At 40.4% G+C, this 20,827-nt stretch overlaps 1 protein-coding gene across 1 annotated transcript in view; it reads left to right on the forward strand.

Annotated features, from left to right (window-relative positions):
* The window catches only part of LOC105922821 (aldehyde dehydrogenase 2 family member), a 39,882-nt gene extending 25,267 nt beyond the window's left edge, over positions 1-14,615 (forward strand). The window contains exons 8-13 of the mRNA XM_012858746.3: positions 982-1,084; positions 2,182-2,366; positions 2,480-2,644; positions 4,015-4,172; positions 5,515-5,629; positions 14,282-14,615. Of these exons, the coding sequence (XP_012714200.1) occupies positions 982-1,084; positions 2,182-2,366; positions 2,480-2,644; positions 4,015-4,172; positions 5,515-5,629; positions 14,282-14,314 (759 nt within the window). The 3' untranslated portion in view covers positions 14,315-14,615. The remainder of the gene's footprint in view (positions 1-981; positions 1,085-2,181; positions 2,367-2,479; positions 2,645-4,014; positions 4,173-5,514; positions 5,630-14,281) is intronic.
* Positions 14,616-20,827: the final 6,212 nt, after the last annotated feature.

A 20,827-nucleotide genomic window follows, 5' to 3' on the forward strand; every position in this document is an offset into this window, starting at 1 on the left:
ATAGAGGCCTCTGGATCCACGTATCTCGCTCTTATAATAGTGTTATTGTGTGTATGACTCAGCCCCCTGGGAACAATAAGCGAGCGGCCATCAGAGCACTAACAGTCTTCTTTTGATTGTCCCAGTTAAACTTTATCCACTATGCAAAGGTAAAGCTGATAAGACTGAGTTTACTAACAATTCTACAGACTGAAGACATTTTTTGGAGAGGAGATGAAACATTTCAACAAAAGAACCCATCCAGAGGACCTACTGAGCTTCTTTTTTTTCCCCCTTTTATTCCAGCATATCACTGTTTAATGTTTTTCAGCTGGCAGCTGAGCCTGACTAACATTTATGGGATGTTTCTTTTGCTAGGTAACCTCTATCATACATAATGACTTCTGCTTACATAGTCTGAATCCCATTTTACCTTCCACCCCTTGCCTTTACACTCACATTTGTAGATTTTGCCCTTTTATTATAAGAGATTTAGCCCTAATCTCCAGTCTCAGGGTGTTTTTATGCTGTTTGGAATAAATAAGGAACAAGGATGAATTGATTCAGGTCAATGGGTGGAGTTCTTTATTTAATTTACTTTCTATAATATCACTATAAATATGTCATTAGCGAGCTGTATTTTTGGTATCTAACCTATACAGAGCCAGAGTGGTGAGTAGTGATGAGCAAGGCATGCTGTAGACATGATTTTTAAGTTTAGTTTCAATCTTTGCTCCTAACAAGAACAAACTTTAGTTGCTGTTGGAGGATATATCATTATTTGATGAGATATCTTGCACAAAGATTGTTCTCAGTGTAGTAAATGGAGAAAGGGTTAACGGGTTCACCTGTGTCCATACGTTGTGATGAAATCCCACAGAATTACTTGGTTCCAGGTCAGATTGATTTCATTGCATTTTAATAAACATATTTTTGTATTTTTTACCATTAAATTGATTTTGTCTGAACTGGGTGTGCTAACTTCTCCGCTTTGTCCATCAGGTCGGTCATCTGATTCAACAGGCAGCAGGCAGCAGTAACCTGAAGAAAGTCACCTTGGAACTGGGAGGGAAGAGTCCGAATATTGTTTTGTCTGATGCCAGCTGTATGTTTCCTCTGTACTCTGTACAAGCATGTTATTTGATCTTTGCATACGTCCAGCAGTTGGCTTTTATTTTTATTTCTGTTAAGTTCTGTTCCTCACACTGTCCCCACTTTTGATATTAGAGTTTATATAGTTGGAACACCATAACTATAAAGGTAGTAAGGATGTTTTTTGTTTGGGATATGGGGTGTTGCTATCAGGAATTGGTGTTTTACCTGTAGTAAATGGCAGATGAATCTAACCTTCATTTCTGAGGTCGTTCAGAGTGGACAGCAAAGGGCGGGTCAGTCTGGACGTTATTACAAAGTGGCTCTTCAGTCTGAAAACAACTCCAGTCTCCAAAGTTTTCAGTTTCCAAGCTATGAAACATTGTAGTAGAAACCGTTCCAGCATTTTCGGTTTAGCATTAGACTGTCATGTACACTAAAAACTGCGTTCCAGTTTGTGTCCTGGAATGTTCCTAATAAAAAAGTCTGCGCATGTTTCACAGAAAATTGGGTACACACTAAGAATTAGAACAGTTTATTTTGTTTCCCTTGAGGTTAGATTTTTTTAAATTGTAGCTGTTTTAACTTGTCAGAAACCTGCTTTGAACATGGCTCCAGTCAGATAGCCTTTAGGTTGGATCCCAATGAGAAAACTGAATCTCTGACATCTACACAGAACGCAACTTAAAAACTATCCCTTTAAAACTCTACATACCCGACACCACAGCAACCTGTGAGATTATCCATCATTAAAGCCATATAAATAATTTATGGCTCTATGATTAATCAGAACTATTTCAAGAGTACTTTAGTGGCTTCCTGATGAGGCCTTTTGTTATCAAATATCTTTTTATTGGCTTAGTTGTTATAAAATATATATTTTTTATTGGCTTAGTTGTTATAAAGCTTTTCTTCTTCACTTCACTTTCTAAATAAACATACTTAGAAGAGTTTTGTTAAGTTGTTAAAGTATGGCAGCACCAATCATTTAAACCATTCTGCATCTTTGCTCCTTTTTTTTCGTTTTTGGAAAAAGGCTAAACGTTTTTCACAGTCTGTGACTATTGTGATCTCATTTATGCTGTTTAACAATCTTTCTTAATTTTTTAGTGGATAATGCTGTGGAGCAGTCCCACATGGGCCTGTTTTTCAATCAAGGCCAGTGTTGCTGTGCTGCCTCTCGACTTTTCGTCCAGGCAGATGTCTATGATGAGTTTGTGGAGCGCAGTGTGGAGCGTGCTAAAAGAAGAGTGGTGGGAGACCCGTTTGACTTTAAGACTGAGCAGGGCCCTCAGGTAACACAAACTCAGACCCCATCCTTTGCTGGACCTCGTAACTTTTAGGGCTCTTTTAGAATTCACAGACTGTAAGATGGAATTGACTCTGATCCTTCTGCAATGGTTTCAAGGTGGATCAGGAGCAGTTCAACAAGATTCTTGGCTACATCAGCAGTGGGAAGAGAGAAGGTGCCAAGCTGATGTGTGGAGGAGGAGTGGCTGCAGACAGAGGCTACTTCATACAGCCCACAGTGTTTGGAGATGTCCAGGACAACATGACCATTGCCAGGGAGGAGGTAGAGTTGTGGGAATGGTTAAATGGAAAATGTTCTATCCTCTTTTTTTCAGACTTATGTTTTCTGAACCTTATAGTCTCCTTAGATATGAATAAACATTCCACAAAGATGCAGGCAAGCAGTTCTATTTTCAGACACTGCCAATGGACTTCAACTCCCTGCCCCCTCTTTCTTAGACTCGGACAGCTTTATTGTCATTTTGTATGTACAGAGTGCATACAGCTTATAAGAGTAGGTTGGAATAAGGCAACATTTACAGTGTAAAGTGCAGCAGTGATCAAAAGTAAACAATGTGGAAGAAAAAAAACAGTGTGCAATCATAGTGTACAGGAGAATGTTCAGACCATTATGTGCAAAAATAATTTGCAAGAAGGCATTTGTGCAAAAAAAAAACAAAATGCATTTTTGTTGGGTAAAAGGAAACTAAAAGTTTGGCAGCATTGGTAATGCCAGATGGTGATGCAATGTGCAAATGTGCACATTTCACCAGCTCTGTCATTGAAAATTAGGAGCATTGATTAGGCCCGATAATGCAGCAATTTCAAAAGAAGTTGCAACTGTCACACATTGACTAGGCCGGGCCTTGAAGTGGTAACTTTGCCCAGACACCTCCACCCCTTTTTTACGGTCAGATCATCCTGTTTGTGTTCCTTCTCTAGTAATCCTAGACGTCTTCTAACTGGCACACGCAAGTATGAGCATATCTCCCCTATTTTAGCTTCACTCCACTGGCTACCCATCCATTTTAGGATTTATTTTAAAATTCTTTTATTTACGTTCAAAGCCTTAAATGGCCTTGCCCCACTTTACCTCTCTGAGCTGCTACACCCCTAGCCGATCTCTCAGGTCAGCTGACCAGCTGCTCCTGACAGTGCCTAAAGCAAGACTTAAGCTCAGAGGGGATCGAGCGTTTTCCGTTGCAGCTCCAAAACTTTGGAATGGGTTGCCACTGCACATTAGACAGGCAACTTCTCTGTCTCATTTTAAAACTCTTCTTAAAACACACCTCTTTTCTTTGGCTTTTGACACCACGTAGAGCATTGATTTTTATGTATATACATGCATATTTTTATTATGAGCGGGCAGCGCTTTTACTTATTTTTATTTATTTTATCTCTTTGTGCAGCACTTTGGAAACCTTGTGTTTGTTTAAACCGTGCTATATAAATAAAGTGGATTGGATAACCCCCCACCGCCACAACTTGTTATGGGAGCCACTCTTCTTCAAAGATTTAGGAAACTATATCCATGACTCATTTATGCTATATTGTGCTTTTTACCTTTTATGTCTTAAGCTGTCTGAAGAACTGCTGTAAAGCTTTTATTTCTGTAAGGTCTTCAGATTCATGGAAGTCTCTTCTGTCTTCTAGATCTTTGGTCCAGTGATGCAGATCTTGAAGTTTAAAACATTGGAGGAAGTTATAACCAGAGCAAATGACACCAAATATGGACTTGCAGCTTCAGTTTTCACAAATGACATTGATAAAGCCAACTATGTGTCTAGTGGGCTCCGGGCTGGCACAGTCTGGTATGTGGACCTTTTCTAAAGTCTTAATTGTGTCAACCATGAATGTTTTTCTGAAGGGGGGCTGCCAATCAGATAGCTGTTGATTTGAATCCTACATATTCTCTCCTGGTTATAGGCTCCATCCAAATACCCTTAATAGCTCCTAGCTCTTGCATTGTGACCTTTCACGGGGTCAACAGTAAGAACGCAATCATGTGGAGTAAAGGAGATTCGTACTGCTGTGCCGCATTCGGGCAGCCTTTGGCTCTGACGTCATTACATGACGGAAACACACATGGATGTCTGAGTCAAATCCAAGCCCACAGCCTTTCTGAAAAAGAACCACTAAGTGCATACTCCCTTTTCTCAGGACATTTTTGTTGTTCTCCATGAGTGGGTTGTGCTGATACATCATGTCATGCAAAGGATTGTGCCATCCTTAAGGCTTCTTGGCGCCGATAAGGGACGTTGCAGTGTTCCTAGGCAAAACTAGCAGCGAGAGGAACCATACAGGCTCCTTTTCCTACCTCCATCCTTACTGACTTTACTATTCACACAGCACTCATCATGGCTACCGCTGACGCATGTCCGCTTTGACTAAAGAATCCTTACTCTGAGGGTATTTGGATGGAGCCTTAATAAGAACTGTCATTGAGAAAAAGACTTGATAGATGTAAAATAAGGCGGGCTATATAGTTTGGGTTCACTGTATATGTAAATGTCTGAATTTTGCTAAATGTGCTATAATATTTACCCATATTAATGTAAAGGATTTGCTGCTGTGGAAGTCTGTACATGTTAGAGACGTCCACAGCAGCAACAGTTTCACTTTGATGTCCCTTCACCTTTCTCTTCCTGTATTATAAAATGTGACCTGCCACCAACTGTCCATGTTAAATCTTAATTAAAATCCTCTTTGAAAAATTTGATCTGCCAAAATAAGGTTTGCATATGTGGAATTTTCAAAATAAAGTCTGCAATTTGAAAGATCTGATGGTCCATTTTAACTAAAACACTGGTTAAAAAAAGTTATTTCACAACTTGTTGAAATGTGTCAAACATAAACTTGTCTGAACAGTATTGGTTGAGGGAGAGGCCACCTGTCAGCCAGCTAAATTGGCACAAAAGAACTATGGTAGCAAACATAGCCCAGTCAAAGTCCAGAGCTGAGACTAGATTGGAGTATTCTTTTACATATCCCAACAAATAAAGATTTTGTAAAATGGAGTGGGCTAAAGTTCTTTAGTGTCAATTATGTCAACTTCCTGCTACTAAGTATGAATGAACAAGGAGTGTAACTACTTTTACTGCAGCTGTTTGTATATGCCATTAAAGTGACTCATCCCCACCTCCCCCTTTACAGGATAAACTGCTACAATGTGTTTTCAGCCCAGGCTCCGTTTGGAGGCTACAAGGCCTCAGGAAATGGCAGAGAGTTGGGGGAGTATGGCCTGGAAGCCTATACAGAAGTTAAAACGGTAGGTTCTCAACACATACATCACATCCTAAATGCTGAATATGAGTGCATAAAGTCTGAATGTGGTGGAGGGAAGGATAATGTCTCAAAGCTTACAGATGAAGCACAGTGTTCACTAATATGTAGAAAATGGTTAAATATTACCCGTAGCAATTGATTTGTTACTTTATAAAATCTTATTAGTAATAACACCAAGCTTCAATGATTAACTAAGTTGAACAACAGCGCAACTTAAATTGTAACTCACCCCCGTATGAGAGCCTTGCTCCACCCAAATCTAAAATTTGAAAAATGTCAGTAAAGGAGTAGGTGCCCAGTGGAGCATGGAATGTGCAAGGGGTGAGGGCTAGGGGTGTGCAAAATAATCGTCATGACAATGCATCACGATTCTAATTTTCGTGATCTACTGCATAGATTCTTGACGGCAAGTATCGATTATTAATTTTATTTATTTTTAATTTTATTTATTTATTTATTTTCCCAGTGTCCTGTCTAGCATTGTGGCAATAAGAATTGATGTCTTAATGCCAAATAGAGCTCAACAGATTTTACTTTCACAAGTGGAGCAATTCATTTAAAAAAATTAATAGACTGGTTCACGCATGACGTCACAAGCTACATCCGCGCTACATCCGGGTCACGCTGGTAGGCAAAAACGGTACTGTTTTTGTCTACCAGCGTGACAAAACGGGTGAATTCGAGGGTACTGTTAGTTTATTTTGGGGATCTAAACAATGCCTACGACTTGTTGTGCTCCCGGTTGCACACAGAGGCATTCCAAATCGTTGGATGTACGTTTCCTTCGTTTACCGAAGGATGAAGACAGAAGAAATAAATGGATAATTTCAATGAAAAGGATGCAGGCAGACAATCCCAATCGACTGTGGGAGCCATCATGCCATGACAGAATTTGCAGTCTACACTTCATCTCCGGTAAATACAACTTAATTTTGCACTAGTAATTGTTCTACTTAAATAGTTATATAAATACAAAATTAGGATATACACTCACCGGCCACTTTATTAGGTACACCTGTCCAACTGCTCATTAACACTTAATTTCTAAGCAGCTAATCACATGGCGGCAACTCAGTGCATTTAGGCATGTAGACATGGTCAAGAGAATCTCCTGCAGTTCAAACCGAGCATCAGTATGGGGAAGAAAGGTGATTTGAGTGACTTTGAACGTGGCATGATTGTTGGTGCCAGAAGGGCTGGTCTGAGTATTTCAGAAACTGCTAATCTACTGGGATTTTCACACACAACCATCTCTAGGGTTTACAGAGAATGGTCCGAAAAAGAAAAAACATCCAGTGAGCGGCAGTTCTGTGGGCGGAAATGCCTTGTTGATGCCAGAGGTCAGAGAAGAATGGCCAGACTGGTTCGAGCTGATAGAAGGGCAACAGTGACTCAAATAACCACCCGTTACAACCAAGGTGGGCAGAAGAGCATCTCTGAACGCACAGTACGTCGAACTTTGAGACAGATGGGCTACAGCAGCAGAAGACCACATCGGGTGCCACTCCTTTCAGCTAAGAACAGGAAACTGAGGCTACAATTTGCACAAGCTCATCGAAATTGGACAATAGAAGATTGGAAAAACGTTGCCTGGTCTGATGAGTCTCGATTTCTGCTGCGACAGTCGGATGGTAGGGTCAGAATTTGGCGTCTACAACATGAAAGCATGGATCCATCCTGCCTTGTATCAACGGTTCAGGCTGGTGGTGGTGGTGGTGTCATGGTGTGGGGAATATTTTCTTGGCACTCTTTGGGCCCCTTGGTACCAATTGAGCATCGTTGCCACGCCACAGCCTACCTGAGTATTGTTGCTGACCATGTCCATCCCTTTATGACCACAATGTACCCAACCCATGATGGCTACTTTCAGCAGGATAATGCGCCATGTCATAAAGCTGGAATCATCTCAGAATGGTTTCTTGAACATGACAATGAGTTCGCTGTACTCAAATGGCCTTCACAGTCACCAGATCTCAATCCAATAGAGCATCTTTGGGATGTGGTGGAACGGGAGATTCGCATCATGGATGTGCAGCAGACAAATCTGCGGCAACTGTGTGATGCCATCATGTCAATATGGACCAAACTCCCTGAGGAATGCTTCCAGCACCTTGTTGAATCTATGCCACGAAGAATTGAGGCAGTTCTGAAGGCAAAAGGGGGTCCAACCCGTTACTAGCATGGGGTACCTAATAAAGTGGCCGGTGAGTGTATACTTAAGTCAAGATGTAAACGTTTGTTTCGTAATAATATACGTACATGTACAATGTATGCAAACCCTCTGGCATGAGTCTGTGAAAAGGATTAATAAAACAAAAACACCAAAATAATCCTTTGTGAACAATGTTTTTTTTAACCTACCGGTGGCGGGTCTTCCTCTTTGCTAAGGCGCTGTCTGTGTCCGACTCCGCTTTCGTATGTTACAGAAACATGTCTGAACATGTCCCGATATTAAATAATTGTAGCTGTCAAGTGATTTCATGGCTTTCATGCTCTCTGGTGTGTACTGGCCTGGCGTGTTGATAAGGTAGCTGTAAATGTCGCCGTACGGAACACTTGGCCAGCATTTCACAGACTCGCTCCATCCATTCAGGCTTTTGCTGTATAGATCTGGCAATCTGATATCATCAACCATCAACTTACTCTTAAAACGATCTTGTGATACGTTATCTAAAGAACAAAAATACGTCCACATATAAGGCGCAGCAGATTATAAGGCGCACTGAATATTCTTTCCAAGTACACAGCTCTCTTGAGAGGGATAGCTATCCGTTTTAGTCTGGAGGACAGAGTAGTTGGACTACACTGTCCTGTTTCTAACATAAGACCAAAATAAACATAACTTTTATATTGAATTAACTTACTAGATTTATTGTTGCTAGGGCGTACTCCGGGCACGGGCTACCTAAAGGCTCCCACATAGTCGGGCGTACTGTGTGCATACTGTGAGCTTGGTGGACTCTGTGCTGATTCTCCGTGGACATTTTACCCTTCATAGCTAGGTGTACTATTTGCCAACATTCTTGTGGCAAATTCCTACAATTCCCACACTTTCTGGTAGTGGGATGAAGTGGCGGAAAGGATGGTAAAATGTGTGATTAGCTAGCTGAGTACCTAGAGCCATTTCTTTTCCAGCAGGCTCCAACCGCACCCTTGCAGGGTTCTCGCCAGTGCATTTCAGTGTAATGGACCATTACCATGACTGAGTTGTCAAATTTACGCTGAGCGTGACGGTCAATACTACAAGGAACAGTATGAAACGAATGTTTGAGAGCAACATAGAAAAGTCAGTAAAGCTCTTAAATGCACATCAACACAACTATAAACCTCCCAAACCACATTAGCTAGCGCTACCATTTATTAGCTCGGCAAAAAAAACCTTTCGAGCTGCACTACGCAATGCTCCGCTTTGGAAATGCATCTAGAAAAGTAGTAAACTAATACACCAGTGCTCGCACCAGCCTGCGTGCACGCACCTGTTCCACCAGCCATTCACTGTTACGCTGAAGAAGGAAAATCCGATCAGGTAGTGACAAAGTGTACCATAATGCTCCAAATATCCATTGAATGGAGTGGCTTTGTTGCTTACCGAAGTCGCACTTACACATTTTAACAGAATGGTGAGCTTTGCCATCTATCGATTTTCAGGTACTAGATTATCAATTTACCATATTTTTCGGACTATTTCATGTGGTGCAATACGCTCAAAAATCTAACTACAACTTGCTATGGAGGCATGTATGAGACGGATATGCCTCCGAGACGGATATACCGCATAGCAACAGAGCTGCTGACGTCAGTTTTTTTTGGGTGATGTCACAATATTTTTTGAGCCAATACCAATACTGATTTAAACTTCAAATGCAGTACACCTGTTTAACACGAGGAGGGTGCCACACAGATGGTTTTTAGACATAAAGGCAGAATTTTAGCAAATGCGCAACAACTTGTGTAAATAATGATCTGGGATCTGTAGACAGCATTACAGAACATCCGTAGTTTATAAGCATATAGGGTGAGTTACCATTTAAACAAACAAGAATTCTAACTATTTGAAGAGGAATTTCCAAGGAAACTAAAACTAAATGTTGAGAGTTGATTAAACATTTAGAAGCTTTATCAAGGTTTTACTTTGAAAGATAAATTCAATGTTGTTGTTAAATTGTTCTAAATGCTTGACTGGTGTCTTGGAAACTTTGAAGGCGGGTAGAAATTCAGGAATTGAGGTCCAGCAGGTTCATATGCCCAAAAATAGCTTTAGATAAATTAAAACGCCTCCCTCCTAGCTTAAGACATGTTGTATTACCTCAATGAATCAAGCTGGATCCCTAGACCTACGGTTCTGATCACCCTATTCTTCAGCTCATTGGAGGTGGGAATTTCATCATCAAGGTTGTCTCTCCAGTGAGGCATCGGCTGTTTTCATGTCAGCTGTTCAGCAGTTTCTCGTTGGAATTCTGAACCAAATTCTAACTAAAAAGAAGCAACGGAGCATACAAAAGTTTCCCCGTCATGATTAAATTCAATTCAAGTTTATTTATATAGTGCCAATTCATGAAACAAGTCATCTCAAGGCACTTTACAAAGTCAAAATCAATCAGATTATACAGATTGGGTCAGATTATACAGATTGGCAAAAAAAAAATCCTATATAAGGGAACCAGTTGATTGCATCAAAGTCCCTACAAGCAGCATTCACTCCTGGAGAAGTGTAGAGCCACAGGGAGAGTCGTCTGCATTGTCCATGACTTCGCAACAATCCCTCAAACTGAGCAAGCATGAAGCGATAGTGGAAAGAAAGACTCCCCATTAACAGCAGAACCAGGCTCAGTATGAACACTCATCTGCCTCGACCCACTGGGGTTACAGAAAACAGAGCAGAGACACAACAAGAGAAGCACACAGTGATCCAGTAATCTGTTCTACATTAGATGGTAATAGCGGGTGATCTGTCTTCCCTGGATGATGTCACAGCTAACAGAACGCCAGACCAGGTGTACCTACTATGAGGAAAAAATTACAAAGAACAAAAAGTTAAAAGCTGAAATGACAACAGTCATTTCAATGTAATGCAATGCAAAACTGGAGAACAGTAGAAATGAGTAGAGTGAGAAAAATAGGCCCTGATGTCCTCCAGTAGCCTAAGCCTATAGCAGCATAACTATAGAGGTAGCTCAGGGTAACATGAGCCACTCTAACTATAAGCTTTGTCAAAAAGGAAAGTTTTAAGATTAGTCTTAAAAGTAGACAGGGTGTCTGCCTCACGGACCAAATCTGGGAGTTGGTTCCACAGGAGAGGAGCCTGATAGCTAAAGGATCTTCTCTGAAGAGTAGCGACATGGGAGTCTCAAAAGAACTGTCACATGAACTGAAAACAAAGATTGTTCACCATCATGAATTAGGGGAAGGATACCGAAAGCTGTCTAAGAGATATCAGTTGTCTGTTTCGACAGTTAGGAACATAGTCAGGAAATGGAAGACCACAGGCACAGTTCAAGTTAAGGCTCGAAGTGGCAGACCAAGGAAAATCACGGATAAACAGAAGCGAAGAATGGTTAGAACAGTCAAAGTCAACCCACAGGCCAGCACCAAAGACATACAACATGATCTTGCTGCAGATGGAGTCATTGTGCATCGTACAACTATTGCGCGCACTTTACACAAGGAGCTGCTGTACGCAAGAGTGATGCGGAGGAAGCCTTTTCTCCGCCCACATCACAAACAAAGCCGCTTGAGGTATGCTAAAGCACATTTGGACAAGCCGGCTTCCTTTTGGAATAAGGTGCTGTGGACTGATGAGACTAAAATTGAGTTATTTGGACATAACAAGGGGCGTCATGCATGGAGGATAAACAACACAGCATTCCTAGAAAAACACCTGCTGCCTACAGTAAAATTTGGTGGTGGTTCCATCCTGCTGTGGGCCTGTGTGGCCAGTGCAGGGACTGGGAATCTTGTTACAGTTGAGGGACGCATGGATTCCACCAAATATCAGCAGATTCTGGAGACCAATGTCCAGGAATCAGTGACAAGGCTGAAGCTGCGCCGGGGCTGGATCTTTCAACAGGACAATGACCCTAAACACTGCTCAAAATCTACTAAGGCATTCATGCAGAGGAACAAGTACAACGTTCTGGAATGGCCATCTCAGTCCCCAGACCTGAATATTATTGAAAATCTGTGGTGTGACTTAAAGAGAGCTGTCCATGCTCGGAAACCATCAAACCTGAATGAAGTAGAGGTGTTTTGTAAAGAGGAATGGTCCAAAATACCTCCAACCAGGATCCAGACTCTCATAGGAAGCTATAGGAAGCGTTTAGAAGCTGTTATTTCTGCAAAAGGGGGATCTACTAAATATTGAGTTATTTTTTTTGATTGTGGTGCCCAAATTTATGCACATGCCTAATTTTGTTTAAACAATTGTTACACACTTCCTGTAAATGGTATAAACTTCGTTTTACTTCTCAAATATCACTGTGTTTGTCTCCTATATGATATATTTAACTGATTTTTTTTATCCTAAGAACCAATGATTTATGAAGGAAAATCATGGAAATTAACAAGGTTGCCCAAACTTTTGCAGACCACTGTATGATGGAGCTTGATTATTAAGGGCTTTATATGTTTGAAGAAGAATTTTTGAATTTTATTCTTGATTTTCATCAGAACTCTTGCTGCAGCATTTTGGATCAGCTGAAGACTTTGAACTGCATTTTGTGGACTTCCTGATAGTAAAGAATTACAATAGTCCAGCCTTGAAGTAACAAATGCATGGACTAGTTTTTCAGCATCACCCCTGGACAGAGTATTTCTAATTTTGGCAATATTCCTGAGGTGAAAATGTAAAGACGTTTAGTAAGTGTGTTCTTGGCAGATTATCATACCGAGGTTGAAAGAATTATTCTTTAAAAATTAACCATTTTGTTCAAGTGTACAGGTGATGGTTTCAAAACAAAGCCCAGAATGGGACCCACCATCTGGAGCAGCTTACTCAAGTTACCCTGACATCCATTAAAAAAATAGGGTGCATCAAATCTTATTGTGATTCTTAAAAAGCAGCCATTTTACTTTTAAATAGCCCTATTTAACATGTAATGACAGGGCTATCAAACGATTAAAAATTTGAATCGCAATTAATCGCATTAAAATGTCAGTTTAGAGGGGGATGCACTTCAGCATGTAATGAGGCGGAGGAATATTTCAGCTGGTTATTCTCAAGGTGTGCGGCAGCGGCACTTATTTTAGAGCCCAAATAAGCGACTTCACTTTCAGAAACAAGCCCAAAAAGCCAGAACCCGAGACTCATGAAATTTACAAGCGACTTTAAAAAAAAGAAGCCCAAAGTCATATACAATAAGCGGACTGGGCAACGGTGAGCGCGGGTCTGTTTGGCTACAACCTCTACCACACACTTCCTTGCATTCTTGGAATTACGGAAAGCGGCATGGATAAAAGAAACAAGGTCCGGAGAGCGCTGGGGGGGGGATGCATTAGGGAGATGTGTGTTTTGATGCGGGGTTAAAAATTGCTGTTATGGTATAACAAGGTTAACGTGTTAATAATGCGTTAAAACTGACAGCCCTAATTGACATACAACTAAATAGTTAATCATAAAGGCATCATATACCTTGCCTGTTGACAGTAATGGGGGCATCTTCTGTGGAATACGTTTTTCCACAATCTGATGCCCTGATTTAGGCCTTCTTCTGAATTCTTGGTCAGGGTGTGATATGTTTCAGGTTTCTGAGGTCCCGTCCACACAGAAATGAGACTAGATGTTTCCGTAAAGGTATTTTGTATTTTAAGGGAGCAATAAGTAAGGACTGTGTGGTAAAATAAACCAAAATCATTTTCATTTGTCACCCGGGATATAAGTAACATTCCCTGTAAACTAGTGGTTTACAGGGAATGTAGGGCCGGTGTCCTGCAACTTTTATTTGTCACTCTGCTTCAACACACCTGAGTCAAATAAGGAGGTCATTAGGAGGACTCTGGAGAACTTGACAGCACACTGGGGAAGTAAGTCAGGTGTGTTTAGCGGCCACTTGGTTTGCTAGATAAGGGTTGGGGCTCAGCTGGAGTTTGCTAGGTGAGGTAACACTGCCTGGAAGCTTTTGAAACAACATATTTTTAGACACCAACAAAATATTTAGTTATCAGTAAAATAAACAGCTGGATGGGTATTTTTTGGCACTTGGACTGTTTCTAGAAGCAGTAGAGACCCAAATGGAAGTACAAAACCATGAAAAAAGGGATTTTTCTTTTTTATAATCAGTCACATTTAATCGTATGTGGACTGGACCTGAGCATCTTTGATGCTATTCAGGTTTTGCAACCATTTCTTCATCATTTATTCATTTCTCATTCTCACAGTCACAACCACCGGCGGGGGGGGGTCAGCTGTCCTGGACCCAGGAAACATGGGGGGCTAGAACTGGGGCTCTGGTCACTGAATTATAAGAATGAAAACATTTTCAAAATGTTAATAAAACATATATAAAGAAACCGCGCACACACATTGTTTGTCTGTGTGATGAGCAGGGGCCCAAAAAGACAGATGGCATGGTCACAGTAATGGTGCTGTATGATAAAATGTTCTGCACATTTTGAAGTCATCGTTTTGCTTGTGTTTCAGGTGACTATCAAGGTGCCACAGAAGAATTCATAGACATGTTCACTGAAGCTTGAGATTTGCTGACAGAACATGTCCAACTGTGATGAGGATCTTTTTGATCTGCTTTGTTATTCTGCTTTTAATATACTGCACAGAACATAACAAAGGTGAAATAAAACATGTATAATGGATCTTTTTCTTCCATCTATTAAAAAAAATAATTATTGTTTGAGCCTTGTCAATTGATACCATTACTGGAGCTAGTCAGTTGTAATAAGATTAGGAAGCCAGAAATCACAATACTGTATTGTAACGCTACACATTGAGGAATAAACGACTATTTCTGTATAAAAGACTTGGAAATTTTCTGTTTTTCTGTAAATGTTATTGGAAATGACATAGGTATAAGTTTGGTGTCTTCTTGGGGATGCATTTGCCTGTTGTTGATAGAGTCCTGCAGTACTCTACACCATTGCTACGTTATGCACATATGCCACCACATGAATCTGCACCAAAGGAAACTGTCATGCCCATGCTTCAAAACACAGACGCCTTTTATAGGATCCCGGTCGGGCAGATGCCTACAAAACAGAAATGCAGAAGCTGATTCAATCAGGACCTGTAAATGAAGCCACACACAAACTCGTTGAAGGAGAGATGGTACATCCCTCATCTCATTAGTCATAATGGTAAGAATTGCCTGTGCCCTTTTCATAAAGAATCTTAAGACTAAAAGTAGTTCTTAGCGACGTCATTTTGGGAAAAAATCTTAGAATTTCCTCAGTTCTAAGAATTTTCTCAGAATTTTACCTCTGTAACATAAGTTCTTCACAAAACACTGCCTTAAGAGAGCTCCTAAAGACTTCCGGTATGGCATCGTGCTAGGATAGATGTGAAGAACGCCCAGAACATGATTTTGCTGATTACTTAAGAACACTACTAGAAAAACAGGATTTAAAACGTCCCAAAAAGGGAACGTTCCCCAAGACTCAAGTAAGCAACCAATGCTAACGATGTAGCATCCGAGGAAGAACTGCTAGTGCCAATGTCCATGCTGAGATACTGGAGAAGAACCGAGTGAGCATTCTGGTTGAAGCTAATTCTTTACTTGCCCCTATCAACTTGACGCAGGAGAAGGTCCGTACTAGAGGGTAACACTGGAGTGGATTTTCACTCCTGTCCCATCCCACTCCCACTGAAAAAAATTGTGTCCCGGGCCAGAGTAGGAAAAAAAAGTCCTGTCCCGTCCCACTCTCATCCCGCTCCCACTCAGAATGGCTCTTGCCCCACTCCCATTCTTGTTGTCTTCATTAAGTTTTCTGGTAATACATTAAACCTGAATGTCTATGAAGGGTCAGTTAAGTTCCAGTTTTAGCTGTAGTAAAGGCCAGTTAAAGTAAAAGGAATAATAAATAAATAATAAAGGTAACATACAAGGAAACAGACCATGCCTCTCTTAGTTGAATAAACAAAATGTACAATGTTGCCTTTTACTAATTCATTAAGTAATTGTTTGACATGAACAATGAAGTTACTTTTATGTTTCAGATTGCTGAAACGAAAGAATAATGCACCGACAAGAGATCTATACTCAATTAAGAAAAAAGTGCATAAAGGCATTACTTTCACAATTTAGATAATGTACCTCAATGGTTCATCAACTCAGTTTAGTAAAAGAAAATGTTGAATATCATTCAAGCATATTAGTATTTTTCCATTTGCAATAAAATATGCATGAACTAATTAGGGTTTACTATCAGAACCCATACATTCATCGAACATTAAACACATTCTTAGACACCCCTCTCAACTTTTATCAAAAGTTGAGACGTCTCATTTTCCAATGTGCAACAGTGTAATAATACGGCCAATAATTTAAAACTGCTTTATTTTATTTAGTATTATTTGAACAGTTGTGTTTTTTTTCTATTTTAACTCACTAACTGAACAACTTGTTAACACTTCTCTTTCACTTTTTAACAAAAGTAAAACATGTCTACTTCCATGTGTGGTCGGATAAAAATGAGACGGAGCTGACTGGAGCAGCTTTTCCTGGGTCCAGTTAGCTCCGCCTCCAGCTCCGCACCACCCCCGAAAATTAACATAATCTCACTCTCAACTTCTATCAAAAATTTATATTTAATCCTGTACCGTCCCAATCACAGACATCATATACATAGACGCAGGGACATGCAGAGACCGTTGGAGGGGCAGGTGCTCAAAGTTAAAAGTGGGCACATGGGGCACGGATTTAAAACACGATACAGAAACATACCTTGCTATACATCCGGCTGAAATGTACCAACCCATACTATAAAGAATGTAACATAGAATCAAGGGCGTAGGTTTGATTTGAACTTTGATTTGAACTTTAACCCTAGGGACACTTCATTGCTCTGACATCATTGGTCCTACGCAGTATGCATGCTCCTATTTCTTTATGCTTGACTTGAGCGTCAGGGCGCGTTTCTTCTGTCTAAAGAGAAAAGCAGTATTTCTTACTACATTTATACAAAGCACGACACACACTAGATGCTTTTTGTTAATCTGGTGGCCTAGTGGTTAGAGCATTGATCTTGGGTCCCAGAGGTTCTGAGTTCAACTCCCACAGACTACCATCCTGGGTCCCTGAGCAAGACACTTAACCCCGATTGCTCCCCTGGCGCCGCACAGTGGCAGCCCACTGCTCACCAAGAGGATAGGTGAAGATACAGAAGTGAATTTATCCATTGTGAGATCAATAAAGTTCTATTATTATTATAAATTATAAAGCAGCGCCCGATCTGATGAACGTTGAATTGAGACTTTTTTCCCACTTTGAAAAGGTTTGCATTTGAACTTACCAGCAACAGAGACCTATCAATTTTTACCATCTGCAACATTCCAAACACATTTCTTACATCATATATCTGAAGAGTAGATAACAGCTTCTCCTTACCTACATCTTCTCAGACAATTAAATTATTTCCCTAACAATAGTGAGTTGTCGATGTTTAAATGTGCAGTAAATCTTAATACATAAGGAGCATGGAGGACCCAATACTGTACTGAGTAAGATTGGTGACACCAAAACTGAATTGTTTCATGAGTGGTTGTCCATTTCATCACTCAAATGAGAACCACATACTATTGGTATATACTAGTAAGACGAATAAAGAACAGCAGATAAAACTTTAAGATATGTTAAGGCCTATATTAAATTAATTTTACGACCATATCAACAGATTAAATACTTTTTACTTTTTTGGTGTACCAAATTACCCTCGTAATGAAGTAATATTTTATGGATTAAGTCCCTGATGATAAGAATGTCTAGCTCCGCCCCTGGTTTGCACTAATTTACTAATAGACAGTGTGGAAATCTTTGTACAATAAAAGCAATGTAAATAGTGTTCCTCGGTTGTATTTGTTGTAATTCTAATTCTAGAAGTAGAAATAGTGAAATAAATAGCACTATCATTTTGTGAAATCCTAATTACGCTATTATAAATAAGTAAAAGTCTAAACAAAATATAGCAGTTGTTTAGGCAGCATATAGTGTTGTTGTGTTGTATATCATATAAAATAAATATCACCTGCTATTTATACCTGAACTGCATCAGAGGGTGAACAAAAAAATTAAACAATAATAGCAACGAAATATTGGTAAAAGGGAAACCCTCACCTTTTCTTTTTCAGGCAGCTGTGGCTAAGAATCAGAATTTTTAATAGTCTACAGTTTTTGCTTTTCCATCTTTCCAGCCGGCTTCAGAACTCCAGCCTGGCACAAAATATTTAGTTTTATAAAACAGATTAGGTTTCTGTTGATAAATGCATTATACTTCAGAATTAGATGCTATTTTGAGATGCTAACGTTGGTTACTTACATTTCTCAAGTTCCATAAACCAAAACTCTCTCGCCTGCTTCTTTACAGAACTGGACTCAGCAGCTTTCACCTATTTTACTGCAGATAATTCGTTTCTTAACTGGGACTAGTTCCGTAGCCAAGTATTAATTGTGGTAACCACAGTATTCCTGTATAACTGTAAAACTGAAATCTCCGCTCCAAGCACACGGACAGACTAGAAAACAGCCAATCAGAAAGAGGGAAGGCGGGATTTAAAGCAGTATAACCAATGACAGTGGAGTTAAACAGCACAGAGAACAGTCACGTGTGCTGCAGATTTAAAGGGGCAGGACCACTGAGCTATATTATACACTGGAGTGCTGATTTTGCCGAAAAACTGAAGTCACTGGCCATCATCTTGCTACTCCCTACTCTCACATAATCCCATAGGATTTGGTTGCAACAACAAGCAGTTTTCTGACTGTGTGAAAATATTTCACAGGTAATTCTACAGTCAGTGGATGTACTAACACTATTAACTACTAGGAAATTAGGTGCTGAAATATTTTACATGTTATTCATATTAAATATATATATATATGTATATATAAGTATGTGTATATTGTTACTGTTTCACCGTGCTGTGTCTACGGTGAAGCACCCTCGGTGGACCCAGTTCGTTTTACCCAGTCAGGCGACCCCCACTTACTTATTACCTTGAATGTAGGACGCATAAAACAGACAAGTATGCTTTTAGTTATATTTTATCTAGGTAAAGACAGAGAAATAGTTACAGTTACACCAGCGCTGATGGGCCCCTGATCGGCAGGAGGCCTCGAGTGCTCATCACACAAACATTATAAAGGGATCTCGGGACACACCCATACAAGGGCGGTACACGTCCAAACTGTGACATCAGCAGGGAGGCTGTGTCACCTCCGGGGTGGTATCTGATAGATATGTGCCAATCTTTTGGGTCCGTGCCATCTAAGTGTGCCATGCAGTTCTGGGATAAACAGTTCGTTCCACTTGACCTTGTTGATATCCTAACAGACCCCCTGATGATGTGTCATTTTGGCACATCACCAAAGATGATCAACCAGTGGAACGACAGCTCTCAGTCTGTCCCTCTCCCAGAACAGTCGGTCATTCCGTCCAGTCCAAGCAATCCACGCACGTCAGCTTCCGGCTTCCAGAGTCCATCCATCCGTGTTCTCCATGGCAGTCGATAGTGCGGCTCAGTCTCTGGGGTCACACAATCTCTGCTGGTGTGCCCGAAAGGCACTTTGCAAAAAACAGTCCAGTTGTCCGTTAGCCCCCCCTGTTGGTGTGCCCCAAAGGCACATCACAACGAAAACAGTTCCAAGGAATGGGCCGGACAATCCACAATGGTAACATCTTAGCATCAATCAGCATGAATACTTCATAATTCAGCATTTTCTACTCAACACCACAGTCCAAGCATTTTAACTACAATTTAGGGCTCAACTATTTGAGCTAGGCCTGTTTTAGGTTCCTATGCGCACATTATTTTAAGTTTACTTTAGACTAGATAAGCTAAAGCTGTACCTTAATCAAGGCCAAATTCGTCTACTCTACCCCCACCCCAAGAAACCTCCTACTCGGTCCTCCACTCTCCATTCCTATGGACAACCATCCATCACTTTCCAACCTCACAAATCCAAGAGTACCAGTAGGGGGCATCAGAGGGCAGGCTGAGCCTCAAGCAGGAAAACCCCATCTCTCTAAGAAATGGTAAAAAACCTGATAGAGCCCAGTCTAGGGGAGTCCCACTCTGGGCCAATCTGAGCGAGAAGACACCCTGTATTGAATCTAAAAATTAGCCTTACCAAGTAATTTATGGATCTGTGATAGCCATCAGATCCTGGTTCTCTATATAACAAAGCAAAAAGATTGCAAGAACTGCAGGTCTTGGTGTGTGTGTCTGTAACAGAGAGTTTTCATTCTTAGTCATAAAGCCATAGCGATCAACATATTGCAACATCACAGTATAAACATCATAACACATAAAATCAAACATGGTGATGGAAGTCAGTGGAGAAGAGAAAGGAAAAAATCAGTTTTGTGAAATAAAAAGAGTCTGTACGTCAATAACGCAAGTAGAAAAAACGTCAGGCCAGTCTGAGCACGTGGCAGACATGAATCTATTCGCGCATAAGTGGTCAGCTCAGTGTTCTCAGGCAACTGCTCCTTCATGGCAAACAGAAAGAAAAAACATAAAAAAAATCATAGGTCTCTGGCATGTTACTCCCAAACTTCTTAAGTCCTCTTCTTATTCCTCAGCATGGACAAAAACGATTTAGTTGGATGGTAATGAGTGTCCTGTCCTTTTTCAGGCAATAAGCATTTTATCCCCAGGAAAATGCTCTGTTGAGATGGTTGGCAGACACCAGGCCTTGTTTACTGTTGGATAACAGAAACAAGGTGTAATTAGTGTTCTTATCAAGACTCCCAATCCTTCTTTCATTTACCTTCTTCAAACACTTTCACATCCAGATATTTCCGTTCACAATTATTGTGCTCTTAGCTTAACCTCCTTTACTGTAATCATTAGATCTTGCATTACCCTTATATAAAAGAGAAATCTGAAAGTTCAACGTTATCTGCAGCAGCATTTCTCTATAATTCTTTCCCATGTGTGTCTCACCTTACAATTGTCCAACAGTTGAACAATCTCTGCAATAGAAATTTATCATCATATGTTTCATGGCTACTGTGA

This window comes from Fundulus heteroclitus, unplaced genomic scaffold (assembly GCF_011125445.2).
Source record: "Fundulus heteroclitus isolate FHET01 unplaced genomic scaffold, MU-UCD_Fhet_4.1 scaffold_61, whole genome shotgun sequence".
NCBI classification, from domain to species: Eukaryota; Metazoa; Chordata; class Actinopteri; order Cyprinodontiformes; family Fundulidae; genus Fundulus; species Fundulus heteroclitus.